Source organism: Periophthalmus magnuspinnatus, chromosome 15, assembly GCF_009829125.3.
Source record: "Periophthalmus magnuspinnatus isolate fPerMag1 chromosome 15, fPerMag1.2.pri, whole genome shotgun sequence".
NCBI lineage: Eukaryota > Metazoa > Chordata > Actinopteri > Gobiiformes > Gobiidae > Periophthalmus > Periophthalmus magnuspinnatus.
The window spans coordinates 18,114,056-18,131,961 of NC_047140.1; the positions used below are offsets into that span (position 1 = coordinate 18,114,056).

Here is a 17,906-nt window from a genome sequence, read left to right on the forward strand (position 1 = left end):
TTATTTGTTTTGATAGTAAAGACAAATTCAGTTCATTTTGAGTTGCAGTTTTTAATACAGAGATGTAATATTTATCATGGGGTCCTTTAAAACAGTACCACATTGTAAATTATAGAGAAGGCAAGAAAACCCAACCGCATTGCCCCTATCTCTCTTGACTGTTTTTGAAGCTGGTAAATTGACATGTATTAGTAGATTCTTCCTCCCCCGCTGCCTCTCTCCCCTCCCCCTCACTCTGACTTCAGCCTTTCTGACAGCCAGTGCAGAATAATTGGAGGAGCCATCAACAGCAGTGTGTTAGTGGACGGCCTCATATGTATCTCTCTCTCTCCCCCCGTCTCTCTCTCTCTCTCTCACTCACTCTCTCCCTTTATTTTCTATACCTCATTCTCTCTCTTCTATCTTTCTCCCTCTTTCATCTCTTCTTTCTCTCTCTTTCTTCCCTTCTCTCTCCCTTTTCTATCCCTTAGTCTACCCCTCTCCTTCCCCGCCACTCATCACTCATCACATCCTCTCAATCCTCACTTCAAAGTACGGTATTCTGTTCGCTCTCTTTTTTCACTCTCTTCGCTGTCCCTTCTTTCCCTACTTCTCTCTCCCCTCTCTTCTTTCTTTTTCTCTCTCTCCCCTGCCCCCTGGTTCTCACTCCTCATTGCAGTCTATCCAGTTTTCTCCTATTCTCCCTCTTTCTTTTTTCTTTTCTCTTCCTATCCCTCTCTCCCTTTCCTCTTTCCTTTTTCTCACACCCCCTCCCCTCTCTCCTCTTCTCTTTCTTTACTTCCCCTCTTTCTCTCCCTCACTTCCCTCCCTCTTCTCACACTCACTCTTCACTTTACTCCCTAATTCTCTCTCTTTCCATCCTGTCTCCTCTCTCTCCTCTTCCTCTTTCTTCTCTCCCTCACCCCTCCCTCTCTCCCTCTCTCCTCCCCTTCTGTCTCCTTCCTTCTCTCCTCCCCTCTCTCCTCCCCTTCTATCTCTTTTCCTCTCCCCCTCTAATCCCTCCCTCACTCCTCTCTCTCACCCTCCCTCCATTTTCCCCCAATTCCTGCATTTCTCCTGCTCCTCTCCCTCTCCCTCTCTCTCTCCTTTCCTCTCTCCTCTGTCCTTCCTTAATTTCTCCTGCTTCTCCCTCTCTCTTTCCCTCACCCCCTCTCTCTCTCTTCTGTCTCTTTCCCTCTCTCCCCCTCTAATCTCTTTCACCCCCCATCTCTCCCCTTTCCTTTCTGTATTTCTCCTGCTGTAACTCCTCTGTCTCTCTGTCTCTTACTCTCTCTCTCTCTCACTCCCTCCCTTCCTTTCCCCTCTCTCTTTCCTTAATTTCTCCCGCTTCTCCCTCTCACTCCTCTCTCTCTCCTCTCTCTTTCCCTTACCGCCTCTCCCTTCCTCTCCCTCCTCTTTTTCCATGGATGACTGATGCCTATGACACAGAGCAGCCTCTCAGAGCCCCTTCTGGCCATTACAGTGCACACATGTTCACATCAGAGACTCCCACATCACTTAACCAGTCGTCTTCAGGCTCACAGGGGCCGGGCTGTACCACTCCACTCCCCCCTTCTCTCCTTACCCCCCTCCTCTATCTCCACTTTCACACAGACACTGAATATTCACATTATTCACACTGGCTTGGAAGCCCAATATGTCTCTTTTTAATTGTTTTCTAGTTTGGTTTTGGGGCGGGAGGAGGAATCAAATGTAAAGTTGATTTTTCTGAGCAGTTAATTTATAACAATGTTGTTTCATTATTTGCTTAATCCTGTATTGTCTTGCATTTGAAGCTTGAGTGCTCAGAAGATGTCAGTTTTCACCTACCCCCTAACTCCACCTACAGCTTTGTACTTATTTGCGACTGATGGCTCAAATTACAAGCTCTTATGTAACGATATCATCAGCATCTGCGCGTGTACAGATACTTGATTAGGTTATAGTCTGATATTGAGATGAAATTAATGCTAAATTAAAATATTTTAAAGACTGCTTCCCGGTTGTATTAAAATGATCTCAATCACTGTCAGATGGGAAATTAGAAGTGACTTATATATAATTAAAGATATTTGTGAATCCATCTTATCCAGTCAGATTGGTCGGAAAGACTGGCCAAATACAAGCAGAGGGAAACGCCTAAGTGCATGTGCGAATGGGACATATGTCTGTGCTTTTCTTTTTACTAGATTTAGTTAGACTTTGATTTCCCTGCTCACTCCACTGTTCTGACACTTCACATAAGAGTGCACATATCAGTCAGTGATGAGGTAACAACATTATAACATGGCTTAGAGCTCATAAGAATCAGTGTTGTGTAATATAGGACATTTAATACTCTATTATCAAATTCAGTTTTCATAATTTTATCCTAGTGACCTGGCCAGACTGATATGTGTAGCACCTTTATGTGAAGTGTCACAACAGTAGAGTGGGCAGAGAAATCAAAGTCTGACTAAATCTTGTAAAAAGAAAAGCACAGACATCTTTCCCATTCACACATGCACTTAGGCGTTTCCCTCTGCTTGTATTTGGCTTCCGCACAAATTCTGTCCTGTGATTGGACAGTCTCTCCGACCAATCTGACTGTATCAGATGGATTCACAAATATCACAAAAGTTCTTCAATTATATATAAGTCACTTCTAATTTCCAAATCTGACAGTGGTTGAGATCATTTTATCTCAATATCTGTAGACACGGTTGTTAATGATGTCAACTGTGGGCGGAGTTAGGGTAAAGGTGAAAACTGACATCTTCTTCACTCAAGCTTCAAATTTGTGTTTGTGTTGCAGTTTGCTGTTCACAAAGGTGAAGTTGGAGGAGATGGTCCTGGGTCCGGCTGTGGCTCTACAGACCTGTGAGGACATGTTGCAGCGCTGGCAGAGTCGCTTTGACAACAGCCGATACAAGTGTGTGCTGCCAATCAACTAAGAGTTATATTCTAGAGAGGATAATATTATCAAGAATTTCTCCTACTTAGCCGATGCATTTAGAGTTTTGATTCATACTCATAAATAAAACACATCACAACTCAAGTTATGGTTTTCATGAAGGAATGACTGTATAAGAAATTTTGCATAATACCCCCCTTTTAAATACCCCAAAGTCAAATCTCCATACAGAACCGTAAGTTGTTTCTAAGGTTTATTCTCGCTCATGAAACAAGCTCCTGTGTGTTGAGACTCAATAAAGTGATTGGAGCAGACTGTCACTGTAGTGTAATACATCAATGCTGTGTGCCACACTCAGGTTTATACGATGTTCCTTTGCATCCAATCCCTGTCCAAAACAGCTGTAATTTTAAAATACAGCGTCAGTAATTCAAATGTGTTCATCTTGGCTGGAGCTCACGGAATATTTACGGGCAACTTTAAGTCTAGTGCTGTTCGGTTTTATGTGCCTTCTTTCAATCAAGCTGATGCTCTTCTTAAATGTTGTCTTGCATGTTTACGATAACAAAGAGGGCAATGTAGTTTATGTTTATGTACCAACAATCTCTTCCCTGGAAAGTAAAAGAACTGCTCTGCTGCTGCCTTGAAAAAATGTGGTGCGACCATAACAATTTTCGAAACCCGGTACTACATATTATTCATGTTTTATTTAGTGTGTATGGAGATAAAATTTTAAAGCGGCAATTACCTGTATGCAAATTTAAGTATCTTGAGCTGTCTAGCTTGTCATTAAATCTTCATTTGTCAAAAACATAGCCTTATTGTTTGCTTGTCTGTTGACTCCCTGTGAGCGAAATTTTTTTATTTATTTATATTACATATAGACATTGTTTTTAGTTTAATATTTAAATACTAAACTAAAAATAACAACACATTATCCTTCTACACACAAGGCTTCAGAATCAGAATTTTACATATTACTTATTTGATTGCCAGTCTATATAGACATGAAAAGAACATTATATTAAACTCTAATACCTGATGTTAAATTAAAAACAACAGAAATCCATTTTAACCCTAGCTGGTCTTATTTATATATGGGCAGTAATTTTTTGTTTTTGTTCTGCTGTTTTTGAAATGGAATCAGTGAAGAAGATTATTGCAAATGTCAGATTTAAAGGTGCACTATGTAACTTTTCTGTTGGGGGTTTTCCGCCCGCTTCTCACTTTGGAGATGCTATTGCGTGCCCCTTGAATGTTCCATAATATGGCATTTAACGTATCTATCTTACACTTATTCAGTTGCTTGTGATTTTATTGCTCAAAAATACATTGAAAAGCATGAGTGGGGTCGCCTGCCCGCAGATCTTAAATGTACCTTTCCATGATGGCATCACCTGCTTATCTCGACAGGGGCAGATAAGTGTCGTGCCATACTGTGGAACATTTCAGTCAAATAATCCAAAGAAGACAATCACGTGGCAAACCACCCTCCTGAAAAGTTCCATAGTGCTCCTTTAAGTGAGATTTTTATCGCTGAATCCACAATATTTTCTTAAGGCAATGTAGTATCCACCCTTTAATAGGTTTCTATCAAATCTACTGTAAATTTAACATATCTGTTTTTTTCTTCCACAGTGAGACAGATGAGAGTAGCAGTATCCCTGTCCCAGATCGTCCCGAGGCCAGTCCCGTTCCTGGTCTACAGAGGCGCTCCATCCAACTCCTCACACTCCCAGACTTCCAGGACGGGTCCACAGGTTTGTAAACAGGGCATTCAAATGCATGCAATCCCTCTTAGACATTTTACTAATAATACTAAAGTTGAACAGTGCAAATGTTGTCATGAAGAGTCTGCCATCTGCTTGTGTCCACAGTTTTTCCTTTGCCTGGAATGTTCTATAGTATGGTATAAAACTTATCTATACTGCATTTATTTTAACATAGGTATTTTTATTGCTCAAAAATACATTGCAAAACCTTTTCACAGATCTGACCTTCAACTTGGCCTGGTGACTTGGTGTCTCTTAAATAATACCATACTGTGGAACATTCCATGCAGAGCAATAACAGCACCAGAAAAAGTTACGTAGTGCTTTTTTAATTGACACAAGACAAATATTTGTTCATATAAAAAGTGTATTTCCCAAGGCCATTGTGGTAATATGCATTGGGTGTGATGGAATTTTAACCAATAACCTTTTGGTTAGTGGGAAAAAGTCTTAACCACCTAATAAGTTACTACTTTTAACTACTACAGTCATGTTTTTGGTGACCTCATCTCTAATTATTTCCTCATGGAGAGAAGAAATTGCCTTCTTTCACTTCAAAACCTTTACATGGGAAAAGCTCCCATATAAAGCTTACTTTAAAAAATATGTTTAAATTAAACAAAGTTTTGTCCTACACTGTTGTTGTGTGAATATAAATGAATGATGAAGGTGAGAGTGGGTTGGCCTGTTTTCTGAACATTTGACCCGTACTGAAATAGTGTTTGCTGTGACACTGAGGTGGCAGCAGATTTAAAGAGACAGTACCTGATTTTTTTTTTTTTTTTCCAGTTCAGAGCAAGCTATTAACTGTGAGCTGTGGCGCAGACTCATTCCTCACTGTCCCAAAGCATTCTGAACCTTTAAAGGGATTTAATTTATGAGAATTTGTATACTGTGTTCAAGAAACTAATGTATTAGAAAAAAAAAAAAAAAGGTCTGGAGCTCAACTGTCTGGGAAACCTCAAAACCTGCTCCCATTCTAGAAATAAATGTCCTTTTCATTTTTCCCATTGACTTTGAAAATTCATATATTAACAGTTTAAAAGCACACCAGAGGCTAACCTGTTATGTGGTAATTTAAATTCATGACGGGATTATTTTCAGTCCACAAAACCTAAAAAAAATCCTTCTTGGCTAAACCACATTTTCTGGTGTATAAATATATGGGAAATTAAATATTGTGTCCTATGTTCATTACCACAATTGATTAGACTTCATCTAGCTTTCAGCCTCTACTGCAAAAAATCAATGGGAAAAATCAATGGGAATTTTACTTGGAAACTAAGAGATGGGCGGGACTGTTGACCTCCATTACTACCAAGAGAGGCTTCTTGTACATCCTAGTTTGAACTTACTCAAATCTGAGCATATGAGTTTGCATGCCCATTGATACAGCAACATGCCTTATCGTGAGTTCTCAGAGCATAAACTATTTACTTATGCTATTTTTGTTCATCAAAAATAAACACTGGCAATTACATTATGGAGAAGTCATCAAGACCCAGAGGAGATATGAGATATGAGGACAAACTGACCCAGTAGTAGTATTAGGATGCAGAAGAAATTTTAAGTATTATTCATAACAAAGTACAAAAATATTCACTAGCAAGGACCACGCCACAAAAATGGTATACGATAAAGATTTATTGATGATATGAATAGATGTGGAGGCTGGGTAGAGACTGGATGGGGGCACTGTATCAGGCGGGTAGCCCAGCCGATCCAGGGCCCCTTCTGTAGATGGTGAAGTCTTTGAGCTGAAAGATGAACAAGAGACACTGGCTGGGAGGGGTTGAGAGAGCGAAGACAGACGGTGTTACAGGGACAGGCTTGAATAAATAGGGCTTCTGGGTAATTAGAAGGTGCGGTTGAGGTGAGCTGTGGTTCGCTGCAGAGGAGCAGAAGGAGGCTGAGGCGTGGTCCTGCTTCTGAATCTCACTTCATCATATTCATTCCATGTTGTTATAATATTTCATCTTGTGCAAAAGGTTATTATTTGACAGTGTGATAAAAATGCTTTTTTTTCTAACTGAAAGGGACCACAGGTTAGAAGTAGCAAAATTTTGTATGAATCATATTTTATTTTGAAGGATTAATTAATTTGTGCATGGTCCCTGAATGATAAAACAAATTGTAATGTGCAATAACAAATCCAACCTTATTTCTAGAGCACTTTAACAACAACACAGATGACTCAATTGCTTTACACAAATTCAAACCAAAACTTGTGAACATACTGTTAAATGTGTTTTCTCATGCAGGTTCGCAGAGCCCACCCTCTGTGGCTGTGTCCCGTCTGGATGCTGCTCTGTCTGAAGTGTCTGACGTGAGCTCCATGAGACGCCACGGTCCCACCTACATCTGGACCACCCTCGAGCGCATCTGGCTCCAAGCTGGTGAGACAACACAAGACTAGCACTGGCTATGTTTACATATGCATCATTAACCCCTCCATTATTTCATTTATGGAGTTAATGGCCATATAAATGCAGTTACTGGTTTTTGGGTGTGTGTATATGTTACATGGGGCACAGAACATGTAAGTGTTCTGTGCCCCATGTGGGATAATATCAAAATAGTTGTGATGAAGATAAACAAAATATAAAAGAATTGTGTTTTTTTTGTGATAGGAGCAACCTTGATGACTTAGGGATTACACAGACAAAAAAAAATAAAAAATTATTATATATTATAACCCTGCACAAGAGTTGATTTTAATAAACAGAGGTAGGAAGAGTAGCCAAAACTTGTACCCAAGAAAGAGTGCCATTTCTTCAGAACAATATTGCTCAAGCAGTACTAAGTAGCGGCCTAAGAAGTCAAGAGTAAGTATTTGGAGATACTCCCACTCAAGTAAGAGTAATTGTAACAGTAAATGTCTGTACATGTCATCTGATTTATTATTTGAAATCTATAAATCTGGTATTTTCAAAGGATATAGACCAGACAAAAATTGAAAAAAGTAAATCATATCTGAAGGAGCAGTGCAATAAACAAAAAAGATCACATGTTTTTGATTAGGGAACAACATTATAACATGGTCGACAGCTGCAGAACGTTAATTTTGCATAATACCCCCTGTTTAAATTCACTGCACTACTTGGGCCCTCTCACATTTTTAGTAAACATGTCCTTTGTCCATATGGTTGATAATATCAGTAATCATCAGGACACTGTCTCTTTAATAATAATCCTTCAATATTATTATGTTGTCATAGCCTAATGCAGATCCACTGTGTCTCCTGGATCCCTTGTTTTGTATGTGGTTGGCTGACCTGCTTAAGCACTCAGTTTTAGACTCTCCGGGGAGCGCAGTGGAGCAGGAGGCATTATGTTTTAATGTGCTCTGTCCATTCTTCTGTCCCATTCCTGAACGCACAATATGTCTGCCAACCTCCAGGGACTGCTACAAATTTAGCTCACAAGACCTTCCTGTTTTTAAGCGTCAAATTCTTAGACCAATAATACAAATGAAAATCTATTCTGGAAATGGAGGGACTGTGTTAAGAACACTTACTTAGTAATGTTAAACTGCAATAACATAATGCAAATATATCAAACATGCAAATGCAATGGCCTTTTGGTGAACACAAAAAGCCAACCCAAGCTGAAACTATTACATGGCGCATAATAAGAAACAAAGGGTGCGTTCACACTTATCCTTGTATGGTTCTGGTTTGAGCCCAGTTTAGTCCAAATTCAGAACTGGAGGTATATTTGCTAAGACAGCTGCTAAATTATGAGTGAAAAATTTTGCTATTTGTGGATGTGTTGCGCATGTTTTACTCTTACTCCTCCTGCAAATGTGATATGTAAATGAGAGTTAAGCCATACACACAAAAAAAAACAGGGCTGATACATGGGACTATGCTACATGACCTTTTTTTTTTGTCTTAGAAGGAACTGATCAACAACTCATAGGTTTCTGAGTACCTTAATACGACAAACCCAAACATTAGATTAAGTTTGGAATACAGTCAGACAACTATAAACTTTTTAGACCTTCAAATCACAATTGATGATACGTGAAAACTACATATTTCCATTTACAGGAAGTTGAGTGACCGCACACCATCCTTAGAGCGGAGATTTCCACCCACACTCTTTGATATCAAATATACCATTCAGCCAGTTTCACGCCTTAAATGGAAAAGTAACATGGAAAAATATTTCAGTACTCACTCAAATGATATGCACACAAGGTTTCGGACAAGAGGTTGCAAAAAGAGGACTTGGACCATGCGCTTTCAAAAGTCATCAAAATCAACAGGAAGGATCGTCGACTTCAGTATTTTTCTAAATACAATATGGAGATCTTTCCTACAAAATCAAAAAACACAAAAAAGTACTAGAGTATCCTCCAATGTGACACTAGCCTGGCTCCCCTCTCCCCTCACTTCACAGGTCTTCTGCTCTAGCCTAGTCACAAGTTGCTTACCTGCTCTACTGGGCTGTCATAGAAACAAGGCACTTACAAATGTGGCAGTTGCAACTACTGCAATAATGTTGTCAAAACAAATACATTCAAGGACATATTCACTAACAAGTTTTACAAATGTAGAGGTTTTGCAACATGAAACATTACATATGTCGTATAGAGGTTGGAATGTGGTGTGGGAGGACAAGGTGATCGACGAGTCCGCAACCTACAACAGGTGCTCCCCATCCCGTGCACCATGTGGACCCCTCAGTGTCTGCTGTCAGGATTTTAATGAGGTACAGACACGTGAAAGCCCAATTAGTTGGACAGGACAGCTGCTGGGACACTTGCTTCTTTTGTGGATTACAAGGGACAGGAGCAAAGTCACAGGTAAAGGCTGTCTTTGTATTACATCGAGGCTACCTTCAAACAACGCAATCATTAGGCTATTTTTACTTTGTGAATTAGCAAGTGTAGACTTGTGCATGTTTAACAACACTTATAATGCGGCATTAGCAGAAACTGGAACTGTCTATCCTCCGCAGATAAATCACACCTGTCTTATTCACTGTGGTGAATTTCTCCAAAGTTTTTTGTTCTTGTTGCCTTGATAAATCAAGCAGCACCTGCTAAAGAACTTCATCTGCATTTACCAGATTTTGCTCTATAAAAGCAAGCGTCTATAAGAGACACTATTCTCAACTAAATGTGCTTTTTAGCATGTCCAATGCATTTAGCCCATGGACAGATACTTGGTAAATATACCCCTTAGTTTCGTCCTCTTTAGTCCTCATTTAGTCCTAGTCTAGGATTAGTTCCGAATTTGGTCCCAGTTTAGTAACAATTTTGAAGTCTTGGTCTATATTGGTCTATAGTTTGATTATTGGGTTTGTATTATCAAATTTGACTTATTTTAGTACAATGTTCCTCAATCAGTGTTTATGCAGATACACTCACAAATGATATTCAAGTCAAGAAAGCACAGAATTGTGGGAATTCAACAAAATATGTAGACTTAAATGATAAAATAAAGAACCATTTTGGAAAATATAGCCTCTAAATATACAGTAACAAGTAATCAATCACAATGAATTGCAATTTTAATAGTTTCATTGGTTGTACTACATATGGATGCTCTTATTTTCATTTAATGTACCATTATTTACCAGACTCCATGCTCTTTTTCAATACAGTACAATACAAACTAGTGCAATGTCATTTAGAATTGAATATGGGAGAAAAAAAAAATCTCTCTTTTGCCTTGCTTTGTAGTGATTCTCTATCTCCTCTTAGATCACTGCTCGAGCTGCCTGCCCCAATATCAGAAAACATGGCCCATTTTTAACTATTTATTGGCTGGAGCTATTCTGAGCCCGCAGTGAAAAGAGTGAAAAGTGCATACCTTTGAATGGGAGAGCACCCTTAACCTGTGCATGTGCAGACTGCTTTATTAAGGCCAGATCAGCACTGATGCATACAGTACAGAGCCAGTGTTACTTCCAGTTTTCAGGTCCGGTCAGCAGTGCACAGGCAAAGGAGCATTAGCGGGAAGACTCAGAACAAACATCGCTCCGTCAGCCGTGCTCTGAAGTGGGGCAGAAAGACAGGAATGGCAGCGCAAACAGACTGAAATAGCAATACTGTATAAAGAATTATTACTGGTGAAATATCTGCCTGTGAAATGAAATATGAGGTAAACAAGAAGTTAGGGCTGAATGTTTCACAATATGGCAAGTTTATTTGATTTCTTTTTCACCAGTAGTTTTCAGATGTGAAACCTGTCCTCCCCTACCCCCCTCACCTAGCGTTTGTTCAGACTCTCCTACGGGTGTTTTTATAGTGAAAATACATGCCCTTGTCAATTCAAAACATTCACCGTAGGTATCAGTTTGCGGTTTCGGGTAAAATCCAGACTTTGGAGGGGGCTATATTGTTTATGTTCAGAAAATCAAAGGCACTCTACCTGATTTTTACTGTCTTAAAAATCTGAAAAACAGAGATTCCTCTTTTACCTCATGAATTCCGAGCATCCTATTTTTTTTTACTGCAATGAGTCTATGTTTTTCACAACTTTCAAAGACCAGAGCAGAGTTTTGCTTTGACGGTAAATCTAACAACAACTAGCATGTAAATCATACACTTAGACTAGATGCAAATAGTTTATAGACAGTTTTGCTAACATGGAAAATGCTGATCAATCTATATCAGTGGTCCCCAACCTTTTTATCACCGCGGACCGGCCAACGCTTGAAAATTTTACCGCGGACCGGGGGGGGGGGGGGGGCTAATGCTAATGCTAATGCTAATGATTACACATGATACACATTTGACCCACAATTAAGTTAATAGCAGAATAAACCACGCTTACCGATCAGGAACAGCATCCAGTCCATCAAAACATAAGGTCCCTCTACTCCTCAGTCCATCATGAGATCTTCACTCGGCTCCACGAACCGCTCCGGGTCCGAGATGCCTCTAGTTTAACTTGTACAAACATCCACAGTGTCCTCGGTCGCGTACTTCCTTTGTTTTGTTGTTGTTGTGGTTATTTCCGGCAGACTGGGCACGGTTAGTTCCTTTGTTTTGTCCGTTTCGTCATGTTTAAAACGCAAAACTGCTGCGTAAAATTACGCAATATGCGCGCATAATTTTACGCGCGGATCTTTATATCCAGTCTCGTGTTTTTACGCGGAGAAGTGACGGAACAGATTTCACTTTCCTGCAGCAGACTGGACATGGAGGCTCTAACTTCCTTTGTGGACATAATTTCTTGACTGGATTAAATTCTCTGGACCTTTACGTAACGAATGAGACCAACTTTGTGTGAATCTGTTGATGTTTGACAGAGCCTGAGTGCTCAAAGTCCAGATTCACATTTCTGACTTCTCTGTAAAAACGGCTTTCCTGTCAGCACTGTGATGATTCGAGGTGTAAATGGTTTATATTCAGAAAGATGAATGCCGTAGCTTTCATTTGATGTGTAGATTGTTTGTGTGGGTGACGCAGAAATACACGTACATTGCTGTAAAGTTGTAACATGTAACGCGGGCGGGCCGTCGGAACGCTAAGTGGTTAAGTTGTCGGCGCTCAAGTGACGGAAATGTAACCGAGAGAATCCGGTCATTTTTCAAAATAAAAGATTTTTCAAAATAAAAGATTGTTCAGACTCAGATAATAAATACAACAGAAATAATTAATTATTTCTTGGACGGCCCGCGGCCCGGTACCAATTGATCCGCGGACCGGTACCCGGTGGTTGGGGACCACTGATCTATATGATGGAAACAAAACGTGATTAATTGTTTTGTCATATCATTCAGCCCTAGTTTTAAGCTTGAGCCAAAGTTCTGATAAATGTGGTTAATTTACTGTATTGATTGTCAGTGAAGTCAAGGCAGGCCCTCAAGTTTGGATGTTTCAATGTGTGGCTTCTGTTGAAACTAGTTTAAACTATGAGCAAATAACTTGATTGTGAGGGGCCTTAACTGGGCAGACCAAACCAAATCCAGGAAACAGGATATATGCTCAGTTTCATCTTACTTGTCCAAAACAATGAAAACTGTAGAATCAAATAAGCAAAAGCTGTACATAAATACAAAATCAATTAAATAAATAAAAACTCCAAGATCTTTCTCTGCCTTAGGAGCAACTCAGGGTGTAGGTCTAGCCTCCTCACATTGCAGTGCTCCTCTGAATCTCAACATTCCTCTTTGGGACGGTCATTTCCTGTCCCAATCTCACATCCTGATTGTTGGGATAAACACTGGGACAGTTACATGGCTGGTACACAGTATGGGCACACAGCACTGTACTGGTTCAGTGACTATTTTGTCAAACTCCTATATTATGACTGATTTTATGAGCTTTTAGCCATGATATATACTGTAAAATGAAAAAAGAGATGTGTTTTCATATATTGTTCAAGAAGTTGGACAATGCATGATATGGGGAAATCTTCATAATAATTTCTTTGTGGCTGGCTTTCTGTGCTGTTAGCTTTTGCGGTCATGAGCAATAACATGTCTTTAGAGAAAGCATTAAATGTGACTTACTGTAAAAGTAGTACAGTAATGCTCACTCTGGAAATTAACTTTTATGTTTTTACTTTTACTGCAAGCATCCTGTCTCCAATCTCTTTATGTATATTCCTGGTATATTTCTATTTCCCAAAACCATATGCCATCCAGTCAGACTTAAACCCTCGTACGCACCAGCTAACTCGTTAAATCTCGTAGCTTTCCCTCGGGTGGATTCTCAAACGATTTAAAAATTACCTGGAAATATTCAGCAATTCGTCCTTCCCTGAAATGTTGATTGTAAAACTAACCCCGAGGCTGGGAGGTATCTCTGGTCTCTCAGAGGTAGAGCTTCCCATCTGTGGCTCAGAGCAGGTAAACAAACAGCCCAAACACAGATTTATTTATATAGTCTCTCTTTAGGCACACTCCACACTTTTTCAGATTTTTTTAGAGAGAGTAGAATATTTTTTTTCTTCCTTTTCAGTAGTGGTTCAGCTACTAAATAGCAATGCAGTGATCTTCTATTTCTGTATTTCAGTCAGATGACATCACATTAATATGACAAATAGTACAAAAATTACAATTTGGGTCAGCATTACAGTTTACAACAAAATATCCAGTCTTATTCTGCATGAAAACTGCTCACCCTGTGCTTTCGATCTGTACAAATATGTTTTGTATTGGTTTGTCAGTTCATATTTTTGTGTTTTTGTCAATTAAAATGTGAACTTTGGACCAAATCATATTATTAAAAGATAAATTACTAATCTAATCACAATGCTTGTTAGAAAAATAGTATTTATTTTTACCTAATTGTTTAAGTCGTATCAGTACTTTGTTTTGAGTAGGTCTCAAAATATCTGAAAAAAAATTCCCTTTATAGTGCTCAAGAATTTGACCTTAGAAACCAAAAGTGCTTGATTGAGCTGCCCTCACCAATCTCTCCTGCCTCGAGAGTGGCGTTCTCTAAAATATGCGCTCTGATTGGTTGGTTTGGTGCAGGTGGGCGTGTCTCTGTGTGAATGTTTGTGCAGAGGTTAAGCAGCAGCAGTGATGGGAGCAGAGGAGGCACAGGACGGCTGCTGTGAAGGAGATGGCCTTATTTAGTCACGAGGCTCAGGATGTCCCAAGCTCTGCTCCTCTCTCTCTTTCACACTGCATCTATCTGGGTCTGTCACAGTACAAGTGTAATGGTTTACCAAAGACCCAATGTAGTTGTCATCTGTCCTGGGGTGGAGAGAGTTTTATTCATTTACCAACATTGCTCAGTTTATTTTGTGCTAGTGGGGAATTTTGAGTAGATTTTGAGTTTAGATCAGTAGCAATACATTGACCTAACTCAACTTATAATAATAATAATAATAATAATAATAATAATAATAATAATAATAATAATAACACTGTATTTAGTCTAGTTTTAACTGAAAACTGTATATAGTAGTATTAGGTTATAACACAAACCAAAGAAATAAACAATATTATAACCTGATTTAAGATGTTCGCTTCTATATTGTCCTGCATTCGAGGCTTGAGTGCTCTAAAAATCTCTGTTTTCACCTACTCACCTCTCTGCCCACTGCTCTGTACTTTCTTTTTTATTCAAAAAGTGTTGGGGGTCAGTAGTGTTGCACAACCATTTTTCAAAGATAAAACATGTGAATGGAAATCGGTCAATGAAACAAAAACAAACAAAACTGAATATTATTAAGCATTTATTCTTATGTAGAGCAGTGTACAATGTGAGGGATGTAGAGCATTTTCACATCTTGACGCCAAACCCTATATTTTGTATCTTGTCCTTGTTTCCTGTAGGTGAGTTGTTCATGGCAGAGGGTCGTTTGAAGGAGGCTCACCTCTGCATCACTGAGGCCAGTACCCTGTTCCCAAATTCCCACTCAGTGCTGCTGGAGAGGGGGCATCTGGCTGAGCTCCGCGGGCACACGGAGGAGGCCAAGAGTCTGTATGAAGAGGCTTTGGCCATCCACCCAACCGGGGAGAGGATCCTTGTGCATTTGGTGAGGCTTCTCAAACTGTGGGAAGAGTACAGTGGGTAGTATACAATGTCCTACTGTATTGCCCCATACCCATTTTTCTCAATATTTTAGAGTTAAATTAAAGCAGCATTTAAGATTAAAAAAAGTGATATTCAAATACTAACTGATACTAAAACTAGATAATCATGTTGTTGATACTGAAAAAATTTACTTCTGCAACAGTATGATTTTTATGGAAGCCCGTTTCCGCCATGAAAAAAAAAATAAAAGCCCCACAGAAAGTCGAAATTACGAGTTTTAAACTCGTAATTATGAGTTTAAAACTCGAAATTACGAGTTTTAAACTCGTAATTATGAGTTTAAAACTCGTAATTATGAGTTTAAAACTCGTAATTATGAGTTTAAAACTCGTAATTACGAGTTTAAAACTCGTAATTTCGACTTTTAAAACTACTAATTATGAGTTTAAAACTCGTAATTATGAGTTTTAAAACTACTAATTATGAGTTTAAAACTCGTAATTAGAACTTTTAAAGTCTTAATTGAGCTTGTAGCACACTGCAACTGAGTGTACAGAGCAGAGGAGACAGGAGGAGGACTGTTATGTTTATCACCTACATACTTTTAAAAAATGAATAAATTAAGCTCCAGTAAAGTTTCTGGCGTCTTGAACAAATCAGTGGGCCCTGAGTGCTGTTCTGACCACTCATGAGCTGTGCTCTGTGTCTGTGAGCGCTCGTTTTCCTGGTCTGAGCAGAGTGCCAGCTGGTCACAACCCCGCTGGTTTATTGAGGAAATTATTAAAATACCAAATTCATTTAATCAAAATTGATGAGGTTCACTTTTTGTAAATGTTACATTCCCAAAATTACGAGTTATAAACTCATAATTCATACTTTTAAAAGTCCTAATTACGAGTTTTAAACTCATAATTAGTAGTTTTAAAAGTCGAAATTACGAGTTTTAAACTCGTAATTACGAGTTTTAAACTCATAATTACGAGTTTTAAACTCATAATTACGAGTTTTAAACTCATAATTACGAGTTTTAAACTCATAATTACGAGTTTAAAACTCATAATTACGAGTTTAAAACTCGTAATTTCGACTTTCTGTGGGGCTTTTATTTTTTTTTTCATGGCGGAAACGGGCTTCCATAGATTTTCTACTGTTAAAAAATAGTAAAAACTGCAAACAGGATCTTTTCTTACAGTTTTTTACCAGTTTTTTCTTAGGTCTTGGGTTTATATAGCACCTTTCAATATACTCCAAGTGCTTTACAATGTTTCAATTTAACTCAGTGCACAATGCTTAGTTGATACTAAGCGATTTCTGTAGTCACAGCTACCCTGCCTGTCTACGCCCGTGGTCTGACCACTACCAGTATCCTAGCACACATCATATTCATACTTTGTTAAGGTGGGTGAAGTGTGCACTGGTCAGAGCTAGGATCAAACAGCCACACTTCTGGTTATAAGACTATATTGTATTTTTGTCTATTTCTGATTAAGGGCATTTCTAGTTTTCATTTATTACAAGATTTCCTTGATTTAGTGAAAGTTGAACATGGATTTTTAGTAACACTTGCACTTGGTTTGGTCTTTGTTTTGTTCTGCTTTAGCCCAAGTTAAATATTGATTTATTCCTAGTTTAGTCCTTTATTATAAAATTTGCTAAAATTACATATGTTTTGCTTCAGCCACTTACAGATGGTACTCTGTGGTAATCTTGTTTATATAATTGTTTTTATGCTGATACTACAAGCGAAAAGTTGAAAACTGCAGCCATACAAGCCCCTCAATGTTTAACAGTAACTTCTACAACTACATTACATCATCAGATCTTACACTAATGGAGACATGCTAACATCATGCTTGGCTATGGAAACTCCTCTCAAGCACTTTATTTCTGGTAATTAAGTTACCATTGATGTCCACAGAGCAGAAACACATTTAAAATGTTTTATGTACCATGATTAGATTATTTTACACTGTAATTTACACCATAGCATTTGTGTCAAAACAGCCAGTGTGAAAAACAGAACTACTTTCAACCAGGGATGAGCAATGTTATTTCAATATATATATATTTTTTTTTTAATTATCCTGATGACAATAATCGGACAGTTTTTTCTAAATTTGACACTATATATATTTATTTTTAATCAAGTACTTTTGCAGCTTTTTAAAAAACATAATATAACCACCAATAATGTAATAAATGCATGGTAGATAACATCTACGTCTCCTTTAAAAATAAGTGGGATTAGTCCATTATATACAAGGACATCTATGTAATCCCTCAGTCATCCAGGTCTGATCCATAGTAAAAGCCTAAATTAAATCTGTCAGCTGGATAAAAAGTTGTAGGAGTGAAGAAGTTTCGCTGCTCATCAGTGGCAGATTTAACTTTGGCTTTTACTATATATACAGGGACATTTATATTCAGTAGACAGGTCTTTAAGCCACAATATGTTTGTAGACACATTTGAAGCTCAATATTATACATGATGTTTTTTACTCCAAACCTGGCAACCCTCTGACCACATAAGGTTAACACTTCTCGAGCTCAAGTGGTGTGTTTTGTATGTTTTTATGGGCGGTCCCACTGGGGTAGACAGAGTACGCATCTCTTCCATATTTGGCCTGTGGGAGAACTGGTCCCAAGGGGTGAGGACTTGAAGCGGAGCCAGCTGGCAGCCTCCGATTGTGGGTTTGTTACGGGGCAGATGTGCCTGTGTGGATCTGGAGCTAGCACATGTGAACCCATACATTCAACTTACACTTAAGCTTTGGATAGAAGACCCCCCTCCCCCCAAAAAATATTGCAT

General features: G+C 38.7%; 1 protein-coding gene across 1 annotated transcript in view; it reads left to right on the top strand.

Annotated features, from left to right (window-relative positions):
• Positions 1-17,906, top strand: part of ttc7a (tetratricopeptide repeat domain 7A) — a 69,577-nt gene that overhangs the window by 41,566 nt on the left and 10,105 nt on the right. Inside the window, exons 16-19 of the mRNA XM_033979763.2 lie at positions 2,774-2,890; positions 4,511-4,632; positions 6,906-7,040; positions 14,896-15,098. Of these exons, the coding sequence (XP_033835654.1) occupies positions 2,774-2,890; positions 4,511-4,632; positions 6,906-7,040; positions 14,896-15,098 (577 nt within the window). The remainder of the gene's footprint in view (positions 1-2,773; positions 2,891-4,510; positions 4,633-6,905; positions 7,041-14,895; positions 15,099-17,906) is intronic.